Source organism: Nanorana parkeri, unplaced genomic scaffold (assembly GCF_000935625.1).
Source record: "Nanorana parkeri isolate BGI_ZX_2015 unplaced genomic scaffold, ASM93562v1 scaffold79, whole genome shotgun sequence".
In the NCBI taxonomy this organism is placed as follows: Eukaryota; Metazoa; Chordata; class Amphibia; order Anura; family Dicroglossidae; genus Nanorana; species Nanorana parkeri.
Window position 1 is genome coordinate 212,193 of NW_017306347.1, and position 25,715 is coordinate 237,907.

General features: G+C 44.8%; 1 protein-coding gene across 1 annotated transcript in view; it reads left to right on the forward strand.

Moving 5' to 3' along the window:
* LRRC7 (leucine rich repeat containing 7) overlaps positions 1-25,715 on the forward strand; it is a 231,621-nt gene that overhangs the window by 93,832 nt on the left and 112,074 nt on the right. Inside the window, exons 3-5 of the mRNA XM_018576885.1 lie at positions 12,168-12,370; positions 21,488-21,605; positions 24,449-24,527. Of these exons, the coding sequence (XP_018432387.1) occupies positions 12,168-12,370; positions 21,488-21,605; positions 24,449-24,527 (400 nt within the window). The remainder of the gene's footprint in view (positions 1-12,167; positions 12,371-21,487; positions 21,606-24,448; positions 24,528-25,715) is intronic.

Sequence of the window (25,715 nt, forward strand, 5' to 3'; positions counted from 1 at the left end):
TGTGAGGATATGACAACATCTACTCTCATTACATGTTCCTTGATTCATTGGAAATTGGCTTGATAAAGCTTGGAGCTCAGTGATACGAGACTGGAATACAAACCCCCCCCAAACCAAACAAGGGGCCGATCGATATTAATGAAACGGTAACTGAACTCTTATATTCCGAGCGGAGGCAATCACATATTCCACCAGAGGAGATGGGGAATGGCGGCCCGGACCCTGCCGGCTCTATTACCCACAAATCGTATTGTTTATCTAAGAAGCCGCTATCTGCTCCGTGTGTATATATTCATTGAATGCTCCTGTAATGTTATTCTTTATTTATTTATTGTGCTGTCTGTAATTACTTTGTTGTATATATACACAACTATTGTTATCCTTCTCATCAGCCATAGCACACCAGCAGAAAATTCAATCCAGGACTTACATAAGCAATCCCAAGTTGTTTGTATGTTCTCCTGCTCACCCAATGTCTGATGCAATTTAATAGCGATATAAAATGTATGGCGAAAAAGGAATTTCCTATAAAATGCATTGAAGTCAATGGGAGAGCAAATTTTGGCAACATTGTTACCAAAATTGAGATCAATTGTGCCAATTATGCCAATGAACTCCCCTTAATACCAGATTAAACTAAAAGGGAGGGGTGATAGACCTGTGAGCCATGCGTTAATGCATTGCATAGTGCTTTCGTCCGAACATATTTCATGTACTGGGGAAGTAACAGGTGCTTAAACTCAATGGCAGACCACAGAGCAAGCCAGAGGAAGGAGAGTAACTCCAAGGGCTGTGGTGGACATATATTTTGGCAGATACAACAGATTAGGTGTATAGTTAAACTGTACGAGTGGCTCAGTTCCCTTGCAGGGTCCAGCAGACTCAGAGCTGTCAATCAATCACTTTGTAGCAGGGGTATCAAAACTTCATCATTCCAGCTGTCGTAGAACTACAAGTCCCATGAGCCATTGCAAGACTCTGACAGCCACGGGCATGACTCCCAGAGGCAAAGGCTTGATGAAATTTGTAGTTTCACCACAGCTGGGGTTGCCTACCACTGCACTAGTGCGATCGTTTCAGTACCACGGACAGTGACACATCACCTGAGGTTGCCTATCCCTGCAATGGTAAAATAGTTTCGGCACCATGGACAGCGGCACATCACCTAAAGCCGGAGGTTGCCTATCACTGCAATAGAAAAATAGTTTCGGCACCACGGACATCGACACATCACCTAAAGCCGGAGGTTGCCTACCCCTGCAATAGTGCATTAGTATCAGCACCAAGGACAGCGACACCTCACCTAAAGCTGGACGTTGCCTATCCCTGCAATAGTTTCAGCACCACGGACAGCGACACATCACCTAAAGCCGGAGGTTGCCTACCCCTGCAATAGTGCATTAGTATCAGCACCAAGGACAGCGACACATCACCTAAAGCCGGAGGTTGCCTACTCCTGCAATAGTACATTAGTATCAGCACCATGGACAGCGACACCTCACCTAAAGCTGGAGGTTGCCTATCCCTGCAATAGTTTCAGCACCACAGACAGCGACACATCACCTAAAGCCGGAGTTTGCCTACTCCTGCAATAGTAAATTAGTTTCAGCACCACGGACAGCGACATATGCACAGTTTAAACATATACTCATCACAGATGGAGTGGCGAGGTTGCCTATCCCTGCTCTATTGTCATGCTAAAACCAAAAGTTAAATGTTTGGCCTCACTCACACAGCGTCCTCCCATAGGGAAGAACAGGCTGCTGCGTACAATCACATGCAGCACCTGTCCTTCCCGGGAATGGCCCTATACGCCCAAATCTGTACAGGGGCAACTCTGGATCAGACATTTGCCCTTCTCTTTACAAGGTCTCCTTTACACACTAGGCACCTATGAGCATCGGTCTACTGTCCTTTCTGTCGCCATTCTGATCTGCCACTGCCGGCCCCTCCCACCAGCCATGATCTGCCTGCATCGTATAAAGAAGCACAGCGGCCCATTGATGATGTCATTGGGTCTAAATGAATTTGTGCAATAGAAATGGAAAGGTTTAAAAATGTCATTGGCATGTTGATGATGGAGGGGAGGGGGGCAGGAAAGGCAAAATATAAACAGATTAACCTTCAGCTTTGAGTAGCTTGCTGGGAGTAAAATATTTAATCCTGTGGGCATTGGCACCTCCGGTCGCAGCGCCGGGCTAAGTAAACACTTTCCGTAGAATTGAAAACCCCTTTAATTAATAACAGTGTTAATAAAAAGAAAACCCTTCCTTGTGCTTTCGGAAAAGCGAGCGCCGCAGGTGGCACATTCGACCCCGGTATAGTGTACGGGTTCAGAGCGTTGATTAAAGTGACAGCTAGGCTGTGTAAACACGTCTTTAAATCCCATCACTCCACCTTCATGTGCGAAAGCAATAAAGAACACATCTCCTGGCTGTGCTGCACCGATGATTAATAGATCTCCATTATGACTTGACCAGTGTCCGCTCTAATCCAAACACCTTCCATCTCCTTCACCGGGAGAGAGGCCAGCCATTAACCCCTTCCTCACTGAGGTCTCAAACTGGCTTTTCTAATGCCGAGCACATTAAAAGGGTTGTCTGCTTCTTTCTGTGTTGTATCTGATTAAAGTGACACTAAACTCAGGAGTTAGATCTTAAAAATGCATCAAGTACCCCAACTATGAACAACAATGTATCTTATTTGTGTATCACTCGGCTGTAGATCCTCCAATCATCTCTGAATTGGCGCTGACACTGTCCTTCCTTCTGGAGGGTGACTACTTTTGTTCCCCATGGTCCCTGTGTGTGTTGTAAAGTAGTCACCGCTCCAAGCTCGCTCCCAGGATGGACTACAATCTTATGCTTAGTGTACACATTTGTATTGAGATTGTAGTCCATCCTGAGAGTGAGCTTGGAGCGGTGACTACTTTACAACACACACTGGGACCATGTGGAACAAAAGTAGTCACACTCCAGAAGGAAGGACAGTGTCATCATGAATTCAGAGATGATTGGAGGATCTACAGCCGAGTGATACACAAATAAGATACATTGTTGTTCATAGTTAAGATACTTGAATGCATTTTTAAGGTTTAACTCCTGAGTTTAGTGTCACTTTAAATGTATTTGTTAAATATAAAAGAAAAAATACCCAGTACACCTCTGCAATACATGAACCTTTCCCACGTGTTTTATCCCTTTAAACATGCTGCAAGTACAGAAAAAGATCTGTTGATCTGCCAGAAATCCACTGTGCTCCTAATTTCCTGTTTGGGCTGACAACACAGTAAACTGAAATCCCAAGCCGCATTGATGGACTACAGTCATCGGTGTCCCTAGCATGATTGCCACCTGAGGCCCGGGGGGGTGTTGTTTCTGGTGGTCACGTTGGGACAAGGGGGAAAGGGATGTTGATGAGGTGCTGGTGGTGCACACTAATAACTCTCTGTCCGGCATCCTGGTGGTGCACCGCCCACCTCTGCCCAGCCCACTGACGATATTGTTTGCCAATAGCTGGGTGGTACCCCGGCCTGAGAGTCCCAGGTTGCTGGAGCTGGGGGGGCAATGTGTATAGCCCTTACACATCTCTCCGTCTGGCTCTTAGCAACATGGGAGGCTCTGACTAGAAAGGGTGCCGGAGTGTCCCATGTGACCCAAAGAGATGGCACCTAAGGATCAAGTGAGTATAACTTTTTTATTTATGACCCTAGGTGAAAACGACCTCTTAGCCCTTGCAGTGTGACGGTAGCCCCACTGCCAGGGCTAATAAACATTTTACCTGGAGTTTTGCTTTAAGGAAGACTGATGTTTCCAGATGTGCCATTCAATCTCTATTCATTTCAATAGTGATGAGAACATCCTCATGTTGCCTAAACTCTTTGCACAGTCCTGGATGTTATTTTTGAGTTTTATTCATTTTTATTCACAAAAGTAGAATTTTCCCTTCAACGTCCTTAAAAGTTGGGGTTTTCTTTGCATGCCTGCATCTCATCTCCACCTTGGCAGGACTCTGCTAGGGTGTAAAGCTGATATATTGGCACCATAAACCAGGGCTGTAACAAGATGCTTCTCATCACCGCTCATTAAATATCCCCAGCATCCCTTTTGCCTGTAAACATGTCCGTGGTCCATCATTTAAGAGCCTCCTAATAGATTGTTATCATTGGTGAAGTCTGACAGGCAGACAAAGAGATTACTGATACACATAAAGCAGGAATGTGATGTGTAATGATCGCCTCCTCCATAAACATGGTTTACTATTTGTAAACTTCCATAGAATAAAGGAGGTGATGAAGAATGGCCTGGATCTCGTTACCGGCTCAGGATTGTCCATTGCAGGGAATTAGGAGGGCATTACAGTTACAATACAAGTCAAAACAAAATGGTAAGGAGGGCCCTGCCCATGTTAGTTATTTTTAGTTTTGACCATGGACTTAACCGTAGATTTATTATTTTTATTTATTTATTTCAGATATTTTAAGATACCCTTTAATTAGGCGCAGTACTTTCTAAAGTGCTCATACCGCCAAAATGTAGAACACATGGAACCTAGTTGTAGCCGGGTTACAAGGGACCTTTGCTGTGTCTGTGGCCCCTTTACTTTTTTCCACATTGACGGCGGCGCCCACTGACAGAAGGATGTGAATAGAACTGCAGCCTCAAACATGCCCAGCCGCCGCGTTCCTCAGGTTTTGAGACACAACAAAAGAAAGTTAGAGACAATGTGAGACTTTTACTAGTCCTCACCTACATTGAGCTGCTTCTGTAGAGTTTTCACGCACCAGGAACAGCGAGTGGTTCCTCACCGCCCTCATGTAGACCAAGCCTTAGAATTTCCCTTTAATGCCTTCATTCTGAATATGAACCATTTTCCTCGTCACCTCGTGACAGCGACAAGCCTTCTGGTACCGTTTAGCACTCTCAAGATCAGCAAATAATGGGTTAAGCGCCGAAGAAGGCGACTTTGTTCCGTCGAGCGATGAGATGACTCTTTCACCTCCTTTGTCTAAATACAGATCACGCAGCAGTTTCCACTTAAATGACGGCAGAGGTTTCCCGTACGAGGTACAGTACGCGTTTCATGCAATTATTCCTTTTAATGCCGTGACAACTCACTGGAGGCACCTCTGTGCACCTTTCGGGTACCCAGAGCTCCGGCAGATGTTCCTGGGCTGTATTCATTAGGAAAGAAAAGCGTTCCTGATTAGTCCTAACCATCTGGGAGGAAGCCAACGCTCCAACGCTCTCCTGTCATGTTAATTTCTTTGTTTTTTTAATGAAACATAGACTGAGGAAACAAGACATAAGTATCACGTACCTGGTGGAGGACCGATTAGCTTAGGAGGCCTCCCTTGCGGCTCTTGTCTCACACCCCTGGATGTGGAAACAGGGAGCTAGTAGACAGAGAGGAGCACAGGTGCCAAAGTGTTCAGACATGGTGTCTGGTAGAAGGTTTGTAGCAGAAACTGGAGCGAGGTCAAACAGGCCAGGGGTCAAGCCAGGCGGTCAGCACGGTACAGAAGGAGCAGGCAGAGGCAGAGTCCAGATAACAAGCAGAGGTCAGGGGCAGGCAGCAATCAGTCGAAGTCAGCAGCAATCCGGGTCAAGGTAACAGGCAACCGATCAGCAGTAACACAAGGCACAAGCTGAGAAACCGTTCAGCACTGACCCATTGGGACAGCTGGTTTAAATAAGAACATCTATTAGAGGGCCGTGAGTCATTTCCTGTGTGCCACAGTGTCACTTCCTGTGCGCCACACAGACTGGGACCCACGCATGTGTAGTAGCGCACGAGATCCTGGCTATGGCCTTACAATAAATAAGCAATGATACACATAGTGCACCATATTTAAATGCAAGCATTATCAGTGGCATCCTTTGGTCGATATGGTTATTAGGAGTTATTAGGAGTGTGATGAACAATCATCTCCACATCATATCCGATTGTAAATACAGTACACTGTAAAAATATGAACATCAGCAAACAAACCTGTAAAAAGAAATCAAGGCAGCTGGACTTGCTGTATTTCTCTTGAAGACACATCGCTGGTCATCTGACCAGTTTTCTCAATTCTTGAGAAAGCTAGTTGGATGACCAGTGAAACGTCTACAAGAAAAATACAGCAAGTCCAGTTGCCTTGATTTCTTTTTTTTTTTACAGATATTCCATGACCTGGATGAATGAGAACCGTGACAGACGTCAGAAAACATATACGAGCTCCAAGTATAGTAATAACCCATAAATCTAAAAATACTGGTTGCAACGTTCCTGGCATATAAGCATTGAGGAACACTAGATGTGGAATAAATGAAGATGAAGAATAATGGTGAGAAGAAAGGAAAAGCAATAATAAAGAGAGAGAATCAGGACAGAGGTGGGAACACGTGAAGGAGGAAGAAGAGAAGGGAGTAGACCCCCATCCAGACCTGGACAAGCCATTAGAATCAGCAGGGGCCTACGTATGTTTGGAGCACCTTGCATAATGGAGCAATAGTTCTGAGAAAATGTGAAGTCCTTCTAATAAAACCAAGTCTTGTTGTATTTGTCATAAGAGATCATGTCTAGCATACTTGCAATTTCTGGCACCGAGGGGGGTTTTGTCCTGGTCTTGTTTTTTTTTTAAAGATCACCTACAAGTGTAGTAGGTGGAAGTGTAGAAGTGGCACTTCCTGGTCACTCTCATTTCTAAAGGTGAGATCAATAGAATGCATTCATCCCGGTTCACATTCAGCATCTGGCTCTTCTTTCCAATAAAACCAACTCATGTATTGTATTTGTCATAAGACATCAAGTCTTCCATACGCTCAATTTCATTGACCTTGCTGAGCCACAGGTGGGTTTTATCCTGGTCTTCATTTTTTTTTAAACATCACCTACAAGTGTAATACAATAAGCGGGAAGTGGCAGTTCCTAGTTCCTCTCATTTCTGGAGGTTAGATCAATACAAAGTATTCATCCTGGTTCAGATTCAGCATCTGGCTCTTCCTTTCAATAAAAACAAGTCTTGTATTTGTCATAAAAGATCAAGTCTAACATACTTGCAATTTCATTGACCTTTCTGGGCCACAGTGGCACCGAGGGGGGTTTTGTCCTGGTCTTGATTTTTTTTTTAACATCACCTACAAGTGTAGTACAATGAGCGGAAAGTGGCACTTCCTAATTGTTCTCATTTCTAAAGGTGAGATCAATAGAAAGCATTCATTCCGGTTCACATTCAGCATATGGCTCTTCCTTCCAATAAAACCAAGTCTCGTATTTGTCATAGGAGATCAAGTCTTCCATACGCACAATTTCATTGACCTTGCTGAGCCACAGGTGGGTTTTATCCTGGTCTTCATTTTTTTTAAAAACATGTCCTACACGTGTAATACAATGAGCGGCAAGTGGCACTTCCTAGTCGCTCTCATTTCTGGAGGTGAGATCAAAAGCAAGTATTTATTCCAGTTCAGATTCAGCATCTGGCTCTTCCTCCCAATAAAACCAAGTCTTGTATCTTGCGTACCTTTATCATATGAGATCAATTCACAAAGCTTTACACAAGGAGAAGTATCTTTCTTTTTTTTTTAGTCATGTAATTGTCATTTTCAAATCTCATTGAACTAGGCTGAAAATAACTGACACTTTTTCAAAAATGCGTGTAGATATCTTGGTGTTTTAGCTTTGTGAATTTAGCCTTATGTCTTCAATATGCTCAATTTCATTGACCTTGCTAAGACATAGTGGCACCGAGAGGGGTTTCCTCCTGGTGTTCTTTTGTTTAAAACATCACCTACAAGTGTAGTACCGTGAGTGGGAAGTGGCACTTCCTAGTCACTCTCATTTCTGGAGCTGAGATCAATAGAAAGTATTAATTCCGGTTCACATTCAGCATCTGGCTCTTCCTTCCAATAAAGCCAAGTCTTGTTGTATTTGTCATGTGTACCTTTATCATATGAGCTCACAGGCTGAATTCACAAAGCTTTACACAAGGAGAAGTATCTTTATTTTTAGTCATGTGATTGTCATTTTCAAATCTCATTGGACTAGGGTGAAAAATAACTGTCACTTTTTCAGAAATAAGCGTTGTTATATTGGTGTTTTAGCTTTGTGAATGGATCTTTATGTCTTCAATACGCTCAGTTTCATTGACCTTGCTGAGCCACAGTGGCACCGAGGGGGGTTTCCTCCTGGTGCTCATTTTTTTTAAAACATCACCTACAAGTGTAGTACAATGAGTGGGAAGTGGCACTTCCTAGTCGCTCTCATTTCTAAAGGTGAGAACAATACAAAGTATTCATCCCGTTTCGGATTCAGCATCTGGCTCTTAAGATTGCACTTCGCTCCTGCAAACAGATCCATAGTACAGGAGGAGGAATTCACCTCCGGCGTTCGGCAAAGCAGGTGCAAGCTCATCTGCATTCCTTTTCCCTTTCCTCCATTTACATCTGTTGTGTCTTTGATCCGCTACATCAGTTTTGTGACATTGCTGCAATAAAATGACGTAGCGCTCGTGAAAGGTTACATTTCCTTGAAAAGTGAGTCAAGTCAGACAACATGGAGGAGCTTCAGAATGCTAAAGTATCCCCTCGAGGACATGAGAAGGATAATAAATGCGCCCGTGTTGCAAATGTGCATCTGTTATTGTTTTGCATTGAAGCCTGCAAAGCATTGCAACTGTGATCAGTGGATCGGAGGTGCAATGCTCAGGTTCCTGCAGATTCTTCTTCCACCTCCAGGTCTGTACGGAGGTGAGGACATTCGGTTATTCGGCTGGAGGAAGTTATCAATGGACCACAAGTGCGGTGACATCACTTGCCATCTGGAAAGATCTCTCTTAGCTTCCTGTCCTGTAGACACAACAGGAAGTCTCTCTTCCTCATTGGAAGATTTCCCCTCTATTCCTGATCTGGTGACAACTCACAATTTTTGGCTGTTCCTCATTTTCAGTCCCGGTCACAGTGGTCAGCGGGAGTCACGGAGAAGGTGAACTTCTCCAGCAGCTATAAAAACTTAAGAGGGGTTCTAACCCTTATATTTAAGAGTAAAGCTGAACTCCGGCCTTCCCGTCAGTCTTGCTCCATCAGTTGTACCGGCTTCTCTCCTGGACTGAAATGGCTTACTCTGATTTCATTGCACATCGTCTCATAATGTGCAATAGAAGCTGCAGCAAGTCAGATAGAACCCGCCTCATTTCCTGGCTGGAGGATGTCCAGCATCATCTAGCGCTTTTCTGCCCAGCCTTACTGTCATTGGTCCGCCACTTCCATTAATTGGATTTCAGTTCTTCCAATCAAGGAGGCTCAGCATCACATGTGAATGTTACCTAAGGAGGTCTACATGCAAATGCAGCCTGTCCAGAAACACCCACTACTCCAGACTGACACACAGCCGTCAAAGCATTTTGATATTTGCATAACTCCTCCCAAGAGCCAGCCCACTGCTTGCATAAGGGCTCTTTAGAGGAGTGCAGGAGCAGGGTGCAGTGATGTATTCAGGAAGCTATGTACAGAACCCTGCCAGCCCCTCACGCCAGCCATGATCTGCCTGCATTGCAGAAGAGAAGCACAGGCGCTGACATAAAATATGTAATGAAAACAGAAAGGTGTTATTTCAGAAATCCATTAGCATATATTAAAGGGGGAAAGGAAGAACCATGGAAGGAAAAAAATATAAGTGCATTAAATGTCAGCTTTAAATACATGCCATGTAAATTCTATGGAGATTTTAGTGCTTGGATTTCGATATACCTTGATTGCAGAACATTGATGTTTTAGCACAGTGTACCTTTAAGAATGCAATTCCCCCCACCCCCCTCCATTTACATCCCCAATGTCTTTCCATGCTACATCAGTTCTGTGATATTACCTCTGTACTGTGTGGTTATGTAGCGCTTACCTATGATTTTAAGAGAACCTGTCAGAAGTACAGAACTGCCTGTGCTGACCTGTTTTTAAAGGTGCAGGCTCCATCTTTGTCATCCAGAACCCGGCTTCGCCACTTGGCGGGTCACTAACCTGGAAAGAGCATGCAGGACATGAAGTTAGAATCTTTGGACTTCATTGGCTTGTTCCAGGTTGGTGACTTACTTGGCAGCAAAGACATTCCTGGAGCCTACGCCATACAGGTTCCCTTTAAGAAGGGTGACCAAGACCGATGACCAACAATTTTGACAGGATTTTTAAACCAGCTTTATGAAATTAAGTGACAATGTGCCTTAAGCTACCTATAGGAGCAGGGATGGGGAACTCTGGCCCTCCAGCTGTTGTGGGACTACAGGTCCCATGAGGCATTGCAAGACTGACAGTTACAGGCATGATTTCCAGACGCAGAAGCATGATGGGATTTGTAGTTAAAGCACAGGCCACAGTTGCCCACCCCTGTTTAAGAGTTACCTTCATCTTAGCAACTCCATCCAAAACTTCTTCTTGGTTTGGATAGAATGTAAAAAATTAAAACCTCGGGCTGGATTTTACTGCTGCTTGTGACCCCGGTGGGGGGAATCGCCCTCACTTGATGACTATTTTCAGTGGAGGGAAATCTAACATTTTACTGTTGTCACTGGAGCAGGAGGAGAGGGTGAACCTTCCAATCGTGGATGTGGGAGGGCGGTGAGCGTGAGGCGGGCAGGAGGTGCAACGTGTGGAGCGTGGATGCGGGCGGGTCTGGCAGCGGCGAGCGTGAGGTGCGGCGCGTGAACAGGGCCAACTAACCAGAAGCCGATTAATCGATGATTGAAAAAGTTGACAACTTTTTCAACCATCGATTATAATCGATTATGTCGATTAGTTGTTGCAGCCCTACTTCCTACGGGGACCCCCATTCCAGGGGACCAGCTGTCAAAGGTGAGATTTCTCCTTACTTAGGGGAGATTTCTTCTCACTACCTGTTGTCTCGTCCAGACTGTAAGGCCTCAAACACACAGCGTACAGTCGGGCCGTACAGATACGTGCGGCATGCAGGGCCGTATCGGCCCGTTCCCGTGAGGGACAGGTGCTGCGTGTGATTGTACACAGCAGCCTGTTGTTCCCTATGGTAGAAACACATGGGTCAGTGCAAATCCATTTAATGATATATATTACTCGGAAAATCAAGCGTTTTCAGGGCCACACAGGGTCCCCTTCATCAGGCTCAGAGTCTACTGCGTCTGAGTACGGACACCCGCACGGATGTACAGCTCAGGTGAGCGTACGGCCGCATACTCCTATAGAGAAGAACAGGCTGCTGCGTGCACACACAGCACCTGTCCCTTCCGGCGACGGCCTGATATGGCCGTGCACGCCACACAGAACTGTACGGTCCGACTCTGAGCTGTGTGATTGAGGCCTAAGTATTGGGAAGTCTCCCCAGCATAGACACAGACAGCAGTACCTAACAGAGGTTCTAACCCCTCACTATTAAAAACTGGAGTTCTTCAAGGAATATGTGATTATTTTTTTAGTTTAATGTCCATCCTGCTTAGCTTATCTCTGTAATACATGCACATTTCCGGATGGTTTACCCCTTGGCAAACACTGCAAGTACAGAACAAAATATTGTGTTCATCTACCAGTAATCCTATGATCTTCATCTCTATGGCACAGGAGGGATGTGTTTCTGTAGTCCAGCAGAGGAGAACTCAGACAGGGCCCATTTGGATGACGTTAATGCATCTTCTGTAAACTTTGAGAATGAATTGCTCCACAGTACCCACAGCTCTATAGGGTTTGTTTTAAAGCCCATTTACTTCTTGTTAAAGGAGAAATATTGGGAGAGTAAAATTAGTCAAATGAACTCTTCCCAGTACTTAGAGCCGGGGTGAGACACTGCAGCCGTCACACTATAGATTGAGGGTGATTTTTTTCACAGCAGGGAGTGGTGACTGTCACACACATGGATTTTGCCCTCCCCTCTCTCTATTCCTCCAGTGCTCATTGGAGGAACAGACAGGGTAGGGGGCGGGCACAGCTGGCTCTGGCTGTAGAGAGGCAGAACCAGCTGTCAATCAGGCAGCAGGGTGCATCCTGACAATATTGTTGGGATCCTTCCAGGCTGCACTGTCAGCATATAGCATATGATACATTTAAATGAAGGTTTTTGTGTCCGTAGTTCAGCTTGTCTTCCTTCATGACCTAGTAATGAAGGACACCAACAGTAAAGACTTTTAAAGTTCTTTGAATATTAAATACTTTCTTTCTTTATCTCTTCAGTGCAGTGCCTGGAGATGACGACCAAGCGGAAGATCATCGGCCGGCTCGTACCATGCAGATGTTTTCGGGGGGAGGAGGAGATAATATCGGTGTTGGATTACTCCCACTGCAGCCTGCAGCAGGTGCCAAAAGAGGTCTTCAGTTTAGAAAGGACATTGGAGGAGCTCTATCTGGATGCTAATCAAATAGAAGAATTACCCAAGGTAAGTCATGGGGTTTCTATCAACGCTACGTTTTGGAAACAAAGTTAAAATATCTTTGTGTTTATGACCCTTTTCTGTCTGCCGCTGCTCCTTCATTGTCCAATCACAGACAGGGAGATGGGAAGTTGACCAACTGCCATAGAAAAAAGTCAGGTCACCAACCTTGGCAGTGCTGGGGGATATGTAAATTTCAAGACTGGATGGACAGAAATCAATTGGCAGATAAAACAGCTCTATATGCATTAAAGAAGGGGTGCCCATTAGGTCGATCGCAATCCACCAGCCGTTCACAAAGCTAACACTGGTAGATCGCAATCAAGAGTCAGCTTGCTGTCTCGAGCTCCCTCCAGCGCTGCTAGTGCAGCCGCAGTGCTAGCGTGACCAAATGTGTAGCACCGCGGGAGGACAGGACAGCTTGTGTGAGAGAAGAGCTGGGAAGTGCAGGTAAGGAGAGACAGCCACGAGAGAGAGTGAGGAGAGACAGCCAGGGGAGAGAGAGGAGAGACAGCCAGGAGAGAGAGAAGAGAGACAGCCAGGAAAGGGAGCAAGGAGAGACAGCCCGTAGAGAGAGTGAGGAAAGACAGTCAAGAAAAACAGTGAGGAGAGATAGCCAGGAGAGAGAGCGAGAAGAGCCAGCCAGGAGAGAGAGCGAGGTGAGACAGTGAGGAGAGAGAGTGAGGAGAGACAATGAGGAGAGACATCCAGGAGAGAGAGTGAGGCGAGACATCCAGGAGAGAGAGAGAGTGAGGAGAGACAGCCTGGAGAGAGAGCGAGAGGAGACAGCCAGGAGAGAGAGCGAGAGGAGACAGCCGGGAGAGAGAGCGAGAGGAGACAGCCAGGAGAGAGAGCGAGAGGAGACAGCGAGTAGAGACAGCCAGGAGAGAGAGAGGAGAGACATCCAAGATAGAGAGCCAGGAGAGAAAACTGAATTCTGTATTCCAATTATTATGTTTATTCAATAAGAAGATACACGCAGTTGTCCCAGTAAGCAGGCATCCCAACTCTCCCGGACGCTCCGGGAGTCTCCCGCTATTGGATAGCGGCTCCCGGCCGCCCGGGAGAGAAACACTTCCTCCCGGAAAGGTTTATCTGCTCGATCGAGCAGATAAACCTTTCCCTGCGATCGTTTTTTTTTTCTTTTCTGACATCGGGAGCCGCGGCCCGACCGTCAGTCAGAAAAGAAACAAAAAGGCATACGAATCCATAGCTAGATTCTATTGGGTATTGCACTTTGCAATAGCCAATAGCAAACTAGGTAATGTACCCGCCCACTGCTGCTGTCAATCAGCAGAGGGGGACCTGAATTTTTCTATCAGGGGGCGGGTGCAATAGCTAGTTTGCTATTGGCTATTGCAAAGTACAATAGCCAATAGGAATCTAGCTATGCATTCTTATGCCTTTTTTTAAATATTCTGACGACTGCAACTGTCAGAATACTAAAAACAAAATCAGAAAAAAACCTGCAGATAATTAGCTATTGCTTCCTGTGCTATCTGCCATCATTTCAGGGGGGTGCTCTCTCCCAGCCCCCCTAACCCCCCTCCGCGGATGGGGGGGGGGCGTAGAGGGCACCTCCCTGAAATGAGAAGGACACCTCCCTGAAATGGCTTCTTTCAGGTTGGGATCCCTGCAGTAAGCATAGGCCTTGTTCACACCAAATGCAGAGCAGATTTGCTCAGGTTTCTGCACAGGCAGTGCAGTGGGTTGTGCTGCATTTTTTGCCGCGTTTTTGATGCTTTTCGGGCCGTTTTTAGTTTTTTTTAGTTTAAAATGGGCTTTCAGTGTGTTCCAGGGCGTATGCGTGCCTTTTGGATGCCTGCTGCAGTTTTTTTTACCTGCTCTGGACCTTCTCTGGAACTACATTGGACGCAGTGTTGATCCGTTCTGCAACTGCTCTGCTCTGCACCTGCTCCGCGCTTGGTGTGAACAAGGCCTGCATGTGTTTGTTTATAAAATAAAGGTGTTTTTTTGTTGTTGGCAGATCTCATTGAGCTCCTCATTTGTAGATCTTAGCACACATCATTGTGGGCCCCTCTGTATGAAGCTGTTTGTCCAAAGTTTAGTTGTTCAGTTTTATCAGAAAGATGATTGGAAAGAAACCTTTCTTTACCTTCCCAGCACTCGCAATGGCAGTCTAATGTCTGTGGCCGGCTAGTTTTCTGCTTACGTTCCTTTGCATCCTTGTTTCCCCGGCCGGGTCCCGAGTCACGTTTTCCGCATTTCAATTAGAAAATCTATTCCGAGAAGTTGATGTTAAGCTTTGAAGTCGGCTGTTTTGTTTGTTTTTTGTCATCTGGTAGTGAAACCGCTGACAGAATTATGATGAACATTCGATAAGCTGAAATTGTGTGTTTATTCTGCCGACGCGTGCCTCCGAGCGCAGAATAAAAAGAAACACGCGCAAGTCGCTGGTGAAATCTGAAATTAGTTGTCTCATTATTTGTAACACAGGTACGGTAATAAGAAAAATGACCGCGGTGCATAAAGGCTTTGTGAGGAATATTTGATTTCAATCAGCATTTATAGTGCAAATCCACCTCAGTGACAAATACGATTTCTTAGGGAATGCAACAAAAAAAATTGCCAGCTGTGCATGGTATACGTTATCATATGCCCGCATAGGCTCTTGAAGTATCCATTGTACCCAAAGGGAAGTGATGGGATATTGGTGGCCAAGGAGGAGATGTTGGTATGTGGAAGTCAGCGTTCCGAGGACCAGACTCTTTTTAAAAGGAACCTCAGCACTCCTGCTGTGTTGGGATTACAAATACCCTTGGGAGGCATGGCAGAGATTTGCAGTGCCTTGTGGGACTTGTAGTCACACAACAGCCAGGGTTGCCCACCCCTGATCTAGAGTGATCCTTGAAATATTTTATTTTATATAGTGTTCTGCTAAAAATAATTTCATCTACAGTTCACGATACAAGATCACTAAATTGTAGGACCGATATTAGTAGGCTTCCTGATCGCTCGGAGCATGGAGCCGGCTTCCCGCCAATCAGGAAGCCGGGCATCATGTAATGACTCGCTGCCTAGCTTCCTGATTGGTCGGGGAACTGGCCAATCAGGAAGCCGGACAGCGAGTCATTACACGGCGCCCGCCTTCTTGATTGCCCAGAAAGGCTGCTTCATGCTCCCTCGTCACCTTGGCTTCCCAGCCAATCAGGAAGCTGGGCCCCGTGTAATGACTCGCTGTCTAGCTTCCTGATAGGTCGGGTAACTGGCCAATCAGGAAGCCGGGCGCCGTGTAATGACTCGCTGTCCGGCTTCCTGATTGGCCAGTTACCCGACCTATCAGGAAGCTAGACAGCGAGTCATTACATGATGCCCGGCTTCCTGATTGGCCAGAAAGCCCGCTTCATGCTCCCTCGTCACCTTGGCTTCCCAGCCAATCAGGAAGCCCGGCAAAATTTATAAACATCATGGAGCAGCATCCATTCTGTTTTGGTGACCATTGCAACCGAAACAAAATGAGAGGGTTATTCCAATGTTCTAAACTTTTCCCCAGAATAAGAAGTAACGGGAAGTCTTGCAATGGTGACACCTGTGTCAGTGACAACTGTGACAACTGTTCAAGATGGGATTTCCCCTCACTTTGATGAGATTTCCTTCTATTGCCTGTTGCATTTCCTGCACACAGAGAGAAGGGAAGCCTCCCTAAAGGGACATAATTGGCTAACAATAATGGAGGAATCGCGTCAATTTTTTTCGTTCAGCCCGCGGGTTGAACAAAAAAATGTGATAGGTGCATGGCCAGCCTTAGACCAGCCAGCCTTAGACCTATGGATCCCCAATGATCGTGGTTCACCAGCCTCTTCTTCTCTGGCTACAGCAGCTGTAGAAATGACACGCTGAAACTGGAAGTAATGTAATTCACATCACGTCCGCTTTGAGTGATCACAGGGGAGATCAGCCGTGAAAAGTGTGCTGGTCTCCCTCTGATCAATGTACACAGACCCACATCGGGGACAGCGGATCCCAGGATAGCGGGAGGCGGAGGGGGGCTGCACACTCCCACGCACCATACAAGCATTTATTAAGCTATAGAGTCACCAAAGAGTCACCAAACGCGTGTATGTAGCAGCCTTCGCCGGCTGTTTAAAATGCTTGCAGTGTCCTGCTCAAGCGCGCGCTAGGGGGATGAGTGCGAGCAGGAAAAAAAATCATCATGCAAGAGCGAGCTGTCCGTCCATTTATATACAGGCGGACGGCAAGCGGTTAGGTAAGGATAGGTGTTTCCCCGTCCATTGAACGTAAAATTACTTCTGTCCACCTATGACTGGTCTCATGCTGGCCATATGCAAGGAAATGTTGTCAACCTTTCATCAACTTTCCATCATAGCCAACTGCCCAGTATTTCCACCATTCCTCAGTTTAAAACAATCAAAGGTACATAACAGCATTACAAATCATATTTGCAGGCTAAAAGGCATTTTCCGACAATTCTCCATCATGATTCATCGTTTTAATCAAAATCTGGAGAGCTTCTAAAACTGCAACATATTCCCTGGGTGGCCTACCCTGTAAATGGTTTTCTAAAGCGGCAGAGTCGGTGGGAATTGTAGAAAGATTGGACATAAAGATGGTAAATCATCTGCATTTTGATATGTGAAGAATAAACCTCTCACCACGAAAGCAGACAATAAACCAACGTTCTAAATATCTCATTTATTCTTTATGATGAAATGAAAAACTGAAAACTCCCCAATATTTCTGATCGCCTTTTATCTCGGTTGTTTTTCCGCCATATAGATGACAATCACGGCTGCAATCTGCTGGTTGAGAACCCACTTTCTTAAAGGACACGCTTCAGTGAACGCAATTTACACACCTTCCAAGTTTAATTTTTGTTTATTTGACATGCCTTTTGGGTTTATTGTATTTTAATTTATTGCTGAATCTAATACACAGCCCAGCAGAATGCCAATCAATGTCTGTGTATTTACAGATCGGGTTATAATGCTGGCTTGTTTGCTGTAAGAGGGCCCTATAAAGACCTGCCGGGTGGGGATGTGGGCTTGCAGCATATTCCAACTATATGTGGCTGATTTAATAATCTTTCGCCCAGCCATACGTTGTGTGAATGCCACTCACACGGAATCCCTGCCAGTAGATGGAGCCAAGGACCACAGGATATTATTATGCTTCTCAGTTCCATCTAGTAGCGGGAATGCCATATGGCTGGGTGAAAGATTTATAAATCAGCCCCTATAAGTGCAGCCATCCTTCCCCACGGCAGAGAATACCAGGGGTAGGAGGGGAATTTAAAGTGTATGTCAAGCCAAAAGCATTTTTTCTAGTTGTGGAATGAGTGAGAAAGGATAAGAGCCCCTGTCCGGTCTTTTACTGCTATCAGCGTCTGCATCCCTGTGTGTGTTGTAAAATAGCCACCGCTCAAAGCTCAGACCCATAATGGACTACAATCTCATGTTTAGTTCTTTAATTTGTATTGAGATTGTAGTCCATCCTGGGAGCGAGCTTGGAGCGGTGACTACTTTACAACACACACACGGACCATGGGGAACAAAAGTAGCCACCCTCCAGAAGGAAGGACAGTGTCAGCACCAATTCAGAGATGATTGTAGGATCTACAGCCGACTGATACACAAATAATATATATTGTTGTTAATAGTTAAAGTACTTGAATGCATTTTTAAGATTGGGTTGAAAATCTAAAACTCTGGCGCTATGCGAACATTTTATAAATACACCACATGGTGTTGGTCAGCCCCCCCCCCACCCCCCTTTTGTTGCCTATGGCCTGTGATTGCAAAGCCTCTCTGGAAACTGCTTAAAGGAGAACTATGGGGTCAGTGTTTTTCCCCATAGTTCTCCTCAGGGCCACGTGAGGACATAAACTAGCGTCCTCCCGTCACCCAAAGCTCAGTATACCTTGAGCTACAGCTCGCGGTATACTGAGACCGCTGCAGCCGGGACGGATCCCAACATTACTGTCGAGATCCACCCAGCTCTGCCTATCTAGAGGCAAAGCAAGCTGTACCCGACCCCTCCCCCATCCGTTCCGCCAGTCAGCGCTGGAGGATCGGACAGGGGAGGAATCCCTGCAGGGAGCCGTGAGTGACAGTCACGGCTCTCTGCAGGGACAGGATCAAGAAGTGACCGAGCGACGGTATGTGTTCGCTCACTTCCCGATCTATTGAGCCGACCTGTGACATTTTCATCGTCACACGTCGGCTCCAACTATGAGGCTGAGTGAAAATCGCACACCTCATAGTTCTCATTTAAACATGCTTCCTTTGTGCTATGATGCTCTCAAATGATGTCTCTCTATGATGTAGATAGTACGAAGGGGGCTGAGGAACACCTTGGTCGCTGGTAATAGTCGTCTGTGCTATCACATGGGGGCTTGTTAGTTTTCCAAAGCTGATCACTGGACAGCTGGTGTGTGAATAGACGTCCAACATGGTGCTATGCATTTATCAAGTTACACGAGGAAAACGCTCACGGCCGGACCAATTCCAGGACCCAGATCGGCAATGCTCCCACAAACTCCAGCTGACGTCTAACTTTTGAGGTTTTCTTTAGTTGTAGTCAATGGTGCCGGCTCCTAAAAAAAGTCCTGCTGGCTATGGATTGGACAGACTGGCTTTGATTCCCATATTACTTATGATGTGGCTGTTTCATGTTCATTGTGTCATTCATGAGTGAACTTCCACTTTAAAGCAAAACCCCGCTTGACATTGCCGCCTATAACTTCAAATAGATTTCTATAAAAACTGACAAAGATACAACAACAAAAAAAGTCAAATAACGAGCACGGTATATCAGTGTGTCATTACAAAAGTCGCCTTTGTATAAGTTCCTCCAACGCATGTCGCCATGCTGCTGCGGCGGAGGAAACGGTACAGTAGGCAGCCTCTTTACGTGCATCCACAATGCAGCTCAGCACAAGTCTGTTGGCTGGAAACAAAAGGTAATTTGTCATAATTAAAGTTTTGCTGAAATGAGGCACAAACACTTGATGGAGAAAGGATTTTCGATCAGCGTGGGGTATGGAGCTGAGATTTTGAAGGTATGTGCCGATAACGTAGGCTGAACTGTACAGAATAGATATGATTCCTGCTCAGTTTTGCCGCAGTGCAGTCTGATTTAAAGATTTGTCCCTGGAAAAGTCCCTGGTTTTTAAAACCAAAAACAACCTAGTTTTTAAACTTTAACGAAGAACTTCTGAAAATCGAAAAAATAACCCTTGACGTGGGGCTACCCACGCACTGCAAGGGTTACATTTTTATAATTTTTAAAAATAATTGTATTGTAAGCAAATGACACTTGAATAGAATGACGACTGCCAGGGGCAAGATTCCGCAGACGGCAGCTGAATGTAAATACAGCAGGTAGTGGGTGGGTGCAATAGCCAGCCTGCTATTGGCCATTTCAAACTGTAATAGCCAATAGCAGGCTGGCTATTGCACCCACCCACTGCTTGCTGTGCCCTCCTCCCAGCTTGAGCAAAGAAGGAGGGGATCTAACCAACTATTCGATAAGGAGAATAGTTCACAGCTATTCTCATAATCGATTATTATCGATCAGTTGATTCGTTGGTTGCAGCCCTACTTTACAACTCTTTAAGGCTCCGTTCACACATTATTTATATGGCCGAATACGCGGAAATGTTCTAAACATAAAAAACAATGCATTGCGATGTGCATTGTTCAGACTATGGAGGCGGCCGCGCGGTTAGAAACTGCGTGTCCCGCAAAATAGTCCAAGTGTGATTTTTTGGGCAGATTCTGCACTTTCCAGCTACAGCAATGGCTGCAAATGTGCGGAATCCCCGCGTTTGTGAACGTTTGCGCGGTTTCATTGCACGCGGTTTTTCGTGTCAAAAATACTGCACACAAAACGCTACCGCTATGTTTGAATGGAGCTTTAAGTAACAGTCATCAGGTTCAGTGGCGGAACTACCACCACAGAGGCCCATGCTGCCGCGTTGGGGCCCGGGGCAGAGGTTAGTTCTTCCATAGTATACAGTAGAATAGTAATATCAAAATATATATTACAAATCATATATATTGTGTATATTATTATTATTATACAGGATTTATATAGCGCCAACAGTTTGCACAGCGCCTTACAATATAAGGAAGACATTACAATCACAATACAATTCAAGACAAGATGATAAGGAGGGCCCTGCCCCTGAGGGCTTACAATCTAAAAGGGAGAGGCCAGTGATACATGAGGAGGTAACTGTGGGCATGAATTGTTTGAGAATGTGATGGAATATATATATAGATGCCGTGTTTCCCCGAAAATAAGACACTGTCTTATATTTTTTGTGGCTCAAGAAAACACACTAGGTCTTATTTTCGGAGTAGGTCTTATTTTTTGTTTTATGTATAACAATCCAAAGTTAATGCAAATCCAAATGAAATAATCCAAAATGGCAAAGTTAGGAATAGGGTGATCAAGGTAACCAGGGGTGCCGTACGTTTCCAAGAGCAATTTAGTAACCAGAATGAGCGAAGAGAGCTATAGAGGAAACATCGGCTTATGCGGCTCTGCTCCCTGCGCTGCCGCCTCACTTCCTCTAGCGCTGGCTTCGCTGGTACCGCCGATTCTCTCCCGCGCGGCTCTTCAAGTTCCCCCATATGCCACGACCGGCCCTGAGAATGGTCACAACTAGGTCTTATTTTCGGGGTGAGTCTTATATTTGAGCAATTCCCAAAAATGGTACTAGGTCTTAATTTTGGGGTAGATCTTATTTTCGGGAAACAGGGTATATATATATATATTTTTTTTTAAATAAACATGGTATGGCACAAATGTGAAGGAACAATAACAATGGGTTAAGGAGCAGGATAGCCCAGTATATGCCGGGACTTTACATTTCCTTTGTTACCCCAGTAACGTGTATCATATTTTCCTTTACCGGATACATGGTTTCCTCTTGCAGATACTTTTTATATTAAAGTAACAACTTTCTTTCCGTCATACATGTGTAGTCGCTCTCTTATTCTTCTGCTGTGTGTCCTCCTGCGTGTTGTGTGTGGTATGTACACAGATGTCTATGAATGAAAATCCTTTATCACGCTGACGAGTTTACCTTTGAAGCTTCCAAATCAGAAACTAATCAGTGATCTGTTTTCTTGGCAGCAACTGTTCGGTTGTCAGGCTCTGAAGAAGCTGAGCATACCCGATAACGATCTCTCCAATCTGCCGGCCACCATCTCCAGCTTAGTCAATCTGAAGGAGTTGGATATCAGCAAGAACGGTATGTGGACACTTGTCACCTTCATGATATTCTGCACCCTGTCGTAGACAGAATTAAATTCGGTACCACACTTATCCTATGGGGCGAACGGCAGCGACTGAACTGCCGGAGGTTCAGCCCAGCCGATCCAGGTGTTCGATCGGCTGAGTCGAACGGCTTCTTCACTTCGGCTGAACCAAAGCCAGCCAATGCAGGGCTGAGTTTAGCCGATGTACGGCTGAAATCAGACGTACGGGGCAGAAGTGAATAGCTGAATGGTTACTCACGCGGCAATTTAATGAATAACCCCCATAGTGTTTTATTACTACAATCCGTAACATTGTTCCTTTTTAGTTGAGCCAGGGAAATAGAATGTTCTGGTATTAATAGCCAGGATGATTAATCGGTCCACATTTAATCTAATCTCAATTTGATTGGTCGTCCGGAGTCATCAGTCCGATGGGAAGATCAGCGAAACAACATCACAGCCCGAACAATTATAAGAGAGCTTGACCGAGTGCGGTGGTATTGCCGCGCTCTTCAGCGGTGTCACAAAAAAGGAATGTATCCGTCCTTCTGTTCCTTCCCACTCATTCCTCCTCAGCTATGAGTCGACGCCATCTACATTTTATTGCGCCTATTTTTAGACTGCGATCAATCCTGACAAGAGACTCGCGAATTCGAAGGGGTTTTGGGTTATCAGAGTTCACTGCAGCTCCGCGTTCATAGATCCTCCGAGAGGAGAGCCACCTGTCCCTGGGAGTCACACACTTTCTTTTAACCCCTTAATTTCCTATAAGGAGAACTCCGGGAACGTAAAAAGTTAACCCTTGCAGTGCGGCTATCCCCACATTGTAAGGGTTATCTGCCTGTTTTTCTCTAGGGGCAGGAATACAGTAGATATGCTCACCTGATCCTCTGTCCTGCAGCGGCAACCGGTCACCTCTCTTCCCCTCCACTCCGGCTGTGGTATGTCCCGTGGCCTGTCTAATTCAGCTGTATTAAAAGTAATGACATCACGGGTCCTTAGGCCGCCACAGACCAGGGGAGATGAGGCTGGAGGACCGGTCTAGCAGCCAGGACCAATGATCGGGTGAGTGAATTTTCTTTGTCTTAGCCCCTAGACCAAAATTAGAATTTAACCCTCGCAGTACAGGGGTAGCCCCATGACAAGGGTTAGTTTTTACATTCCTGGAGTTCTCCTTTAAGCTAGCACCTGAAACAAAATTTCTGCTAGGTAATAGATGTAGATCTAGACAGCACTTCCATTAAAAGCTAATTAGATCTTTTGTGTTCCAAATTCTTCTTTAGTGCAGACCTGTACACTCAAAAATCCAATTCTATAAATGCATCCCGCTATGTATGATGATTAATAATAACATAGACACGTCAGGTGTAGAATGATGCGATTATTAAATACTTACACTTGCAGAACATTCACTTCCTGCATAGAAAGGGCAAAATTACTTCAGTTTGGCAAAGCAATGCACACTGGGATTGCCCTGTCATCAGCAGAGCATTGCTGCTCTCATCTGTATTCTCAGGAGATCTCAGGGAACAGCATTTTCCTCCCCTGAGATGATGTGCATGGTCACATGTCCTAGTCACATGTCTAGTCACATGTGCCAGATACCCAGGAAGTAAAAGGAGAGCTAGTAATCTGCCTTATGCTGGGCACACACCTTACAACCATCGCAAGACTTTTGTCTTGCGATGGTTGTAAGCTACTTAAAAAAACGTACGATCTGCCTATCTTGGACAGGTAGATCGTACTTGCGATGATCGCAAGACGCGCCCCCTGAGGGGCGGGCTTCCGATGACCGCAATGCCGAACAGGCAGTGTGCGCTTGCGCACACCGGCCCGTCCGGCTTTTATCTTACGAATATGCTACACACCCGCCGAACATCGTACGATGCTCGGCGGGGTTTCGAACATGTTCGTAAGTTAAAAGTCGTGCGACCGTAGTAGAGGTCGCACGGCTTCCACACACCTTAAGATAATCGTACGATCGCGGGATTTCCCGCCATTATCGTATGATTATCGTAAGGTGTGTGGGCACCTTTAGTAAACATGGCCACTGCCAGAAGACTAGGGAAGAAAATAGAAACAAGGTATGCAAAGAATACAAAGCCGGCAATTATCTAGAAGTATGTGTGTGTAGATTGTAATTACTAAACTTTTATAAAGGTGTGTTTGTTGTTATTTTAAAGATATTAAAAATGCTTTAAAGTGCATCTACACCAAAACACAAAATGTAACATATGCAGCTTAAATCCTTAACTGTAGCAGCTGAATTAGTTTTCATTTTCAGACTTCTTTTTCTTTATTTTTTGCAATCCTATCCTAGGGTGACAACGCTCACTCACTGCACTGTATCTATGGAGGAGCAGATTTGTCACCCTAGGCTGCTCTCCTGATTTTGACTACCAACACCTCCCCCTCTCTTCATCTCTTTACTACATTGGGAGAAGGGGTTCTGTAGCTTACAGAAGAAACTGTACCTGGGAAAGTTGATGACATTGTTTGTGGTTTCAGTCCAGTGCACAGGTAGTTACAAACACACTGGAATTCTGGCAGCATCAACAGGTATTTTTTACCCTTTGCAGATGTAGTAAATGTACTTCATAAAAATCTAAGAAATACCTAATAATTACTAAATATTATTGCTACATAATGATCAATATTAAGAAATAAAATGAATGCGGCCTCCACATCTAAGGACTAATATAAAGCAATTTGTTTGATTTTTGTTCTTGGGTTTGGCTATCCTTTAACTCCTTTAATGTCTTTTTAGGAGTATTATAAAACGGTTGTTGTTTTACTTTGTTTTGTTGCTTATCTATAATATTGATTTTTTTTCTAGGTATACAAGAATTCCCCGACAATATAAAATGCTGTAAATGTTTAACGATAGTTGAAGCCAGTGTCAATCCCATATCAAAGTAAGTGATATAAATATAAAAGTATATAAGTAACAAGATCTGTTATATCTTGTATGTATAGATCTGTTATATCTTGTATGTATAGACCTGTTGTATCCAGTATGTATAGACCTGTTGTATCCAGTATGTATAGACCTGTTGTATCCTGTATGTATAGATCTGTTATATCTTGTATGTATAGACCTGTTGTATCCAGTATGTATAGACCTGTTGTATCCAGTATGTATAGACCTGTTGTATCATGTATGTATAGACCTGTTATATCTTGTATGTATAGATCTGTTATATCTTGTATGTATAGACCTGTTATATCTTGTATGTATACAGGTGAAACTCGAATAATTAGAATATCGTGCAAAAGTAATTGCAGTAAGTGCTGCAAAAGGGGCCCAAACCAAGTACTGAGTACATATGCATGCTTGTACTTTTCAGAGGTCCGATATTGTTCTATGTACAATCCTTGTTTTAAAGACCTGTTGTATCATGTATGTATAGACCTGTTGTATCCTGTATGTATAGACCTGTTGTATCATGTATGTATAGACCTGTTGTATCTTGTATGTATAGACCTGTTGTATCTTGTATGTATAGACCTGTTGTATCTTGTATTTATAGATCTGCTGTATCCTCTATGCATAGATCTGCTGTATCCTCTATGCATAGATCTGCTGTATCCTCTATGCATAGATCTGCTGTATCTTGTATGTATAGATCTGCTGTATCTTGTATGTATAGATCTGCTGTATCCTCTATGTATAGATCTGCTGTATCCTCTATGTATGTATTATATATACATTGTAATATTCTGAATTCAATTATTAAAGTGAACCTGTGCTTAGCCGTGCAGGGAAAAGGAACAGGATCACTTCACGTTAGACCTCCCCAGCAGCATACTCTCACCTTTCTTTGGCATGCCAGCCAATGGCTACTAGACATGTAAGCGTCGGAAAAATTTGGTTCGGATATTTCGTTACTTCGGAATTCAGATTCGAAATTAAATTCAGTTTGGGTTTCTAATTGGGGCGAAATCCGAATTGTCAGTAGATTCGGATGAGTTTACGCATACCATATACAGATAATAATACTAAAGCTGGTGCTCCTAGACCCGACTGGCATTCGGGATCCAAATTTCCGAATTGCATTCGGGAGCGCCGGAATGCCATTCGGGTTTGGGAGCCTCAGCTTTAT